At 62.0% G+C, this 895-nt stretch overlaps 1 protein-coding gene across 1 annotated transcript in view; it reads left to right on the top strand.

The window, feature by feature from the left end:
• Positions 1 to 698: 698 nt before the first annotated feature.
• Positions 699 to 895, top strand: part of HSD11B2 (hydroxysteroid (11-beta) dehydrogenase 2) — a gene marked incomplete at its 5' end in the record, with an annotated part of 2,154 nt that continues 1,957 nt past the window's right edge. The window contains one exon of the mRNA XM_009705680.1: positions 699 to 894. Within this exon, the coding sequence (XP_009703982.1) occupies positions 699 to 894 (196 nt within the window). The remainder of the gene's footprint in view (position 895) is intronic.

Raw genomic sequence — 895 nt, 5'->3', positions numbered from 1 at the left:
CCCCTGCTCGACCTGAGATGAGGCTGGGACCGGCTGTGGCAGCACCCAGTGCCCTCCAGCATGGCACATCCCAGTCGGATACTCCCTTGAAGGATGTGGGGTGGCAGGAGCAGATGAGGATCCCTCTTCTCCCCACCTCCTCCCCCCCCTTTTTAATCCCCTCAGCACCCCAACCAGGCAAGGGGGTTGCTGTGCCTCTTGGCCACCATTTCTGGGAGGCAAAAAGCATTCGCGGAAAGGCAGCATCTCCCACGGAGTCTTGTGCCAGCTCCAAATGATGCCCGATGGAGCTTTTGGAGGTTATTTTGGGGGTTGATGGATCCTGCCTTGTATCGCTGCAGGGCTCTGGGCTGTCCTGGTGCCTCGCCAGGCCTGCGGTTTTACCTGCACCTTGCATCACAGAGGCACTCGTGGCAATGGGGTTGCAGATAAGGGAGTGTTTTCCTCCTCCCGTTTATGTGCGATAGAGAGAAAACAGCAGCTCCGCGACCTGCAAATGCTGCAGGGCAAGGTCACATCCCAGCAGGTTGGGAGCTGGAGAGGGGTGACGAGCCAGGGTGGTCCTGAGGAAGGGACTGATGCTGGGGCTGGGGGGGGGTTAGTCCCTGGGGATGGAAAGGCAGAGCTAAGGGGTCCCTGCGGGCTGGGGACCCGGTGCCGGTCCCCAGCCACCTCAGGGCTCCTCTTGGCTCTTGCAGGCTGCGACTCGGGCTTCGGGCAGGCAACGGCACAGCACTTGGATGCCATGGGCTTTCGGGTGTTTGCCAGCGTGCTGGACCCCGAGAGTCCCGGTGCCCAGGAGCTGCGCAGGAGCTGCTCCCCAAGGCTGACACTGCTGCAGATGGACCTGACCAAGCCAGAGGACATCCAGCGCGTCCTGCAGCACATCCAGGCC

The sequence above is a fragment of the Cariama cristata genome, unplaced genomic scaffold (assembly GCF_000690535.1).
Source record: "Cariama cristata isolate BGI_N322 unplaced genomic scaffold, ASM69053v1 scaffold13418, whole genome shotgun sequence".
Taxonomy (NCBI): domain Eukaryota; kingdom Metazoa; phylum Chordata; class Aves; order Cariamiformes; family Cariamidae; genus Cariama; species Cariama cristata.
This window is presented reverse-complemented; position numbering and strand designations above follow the sequence as displayed.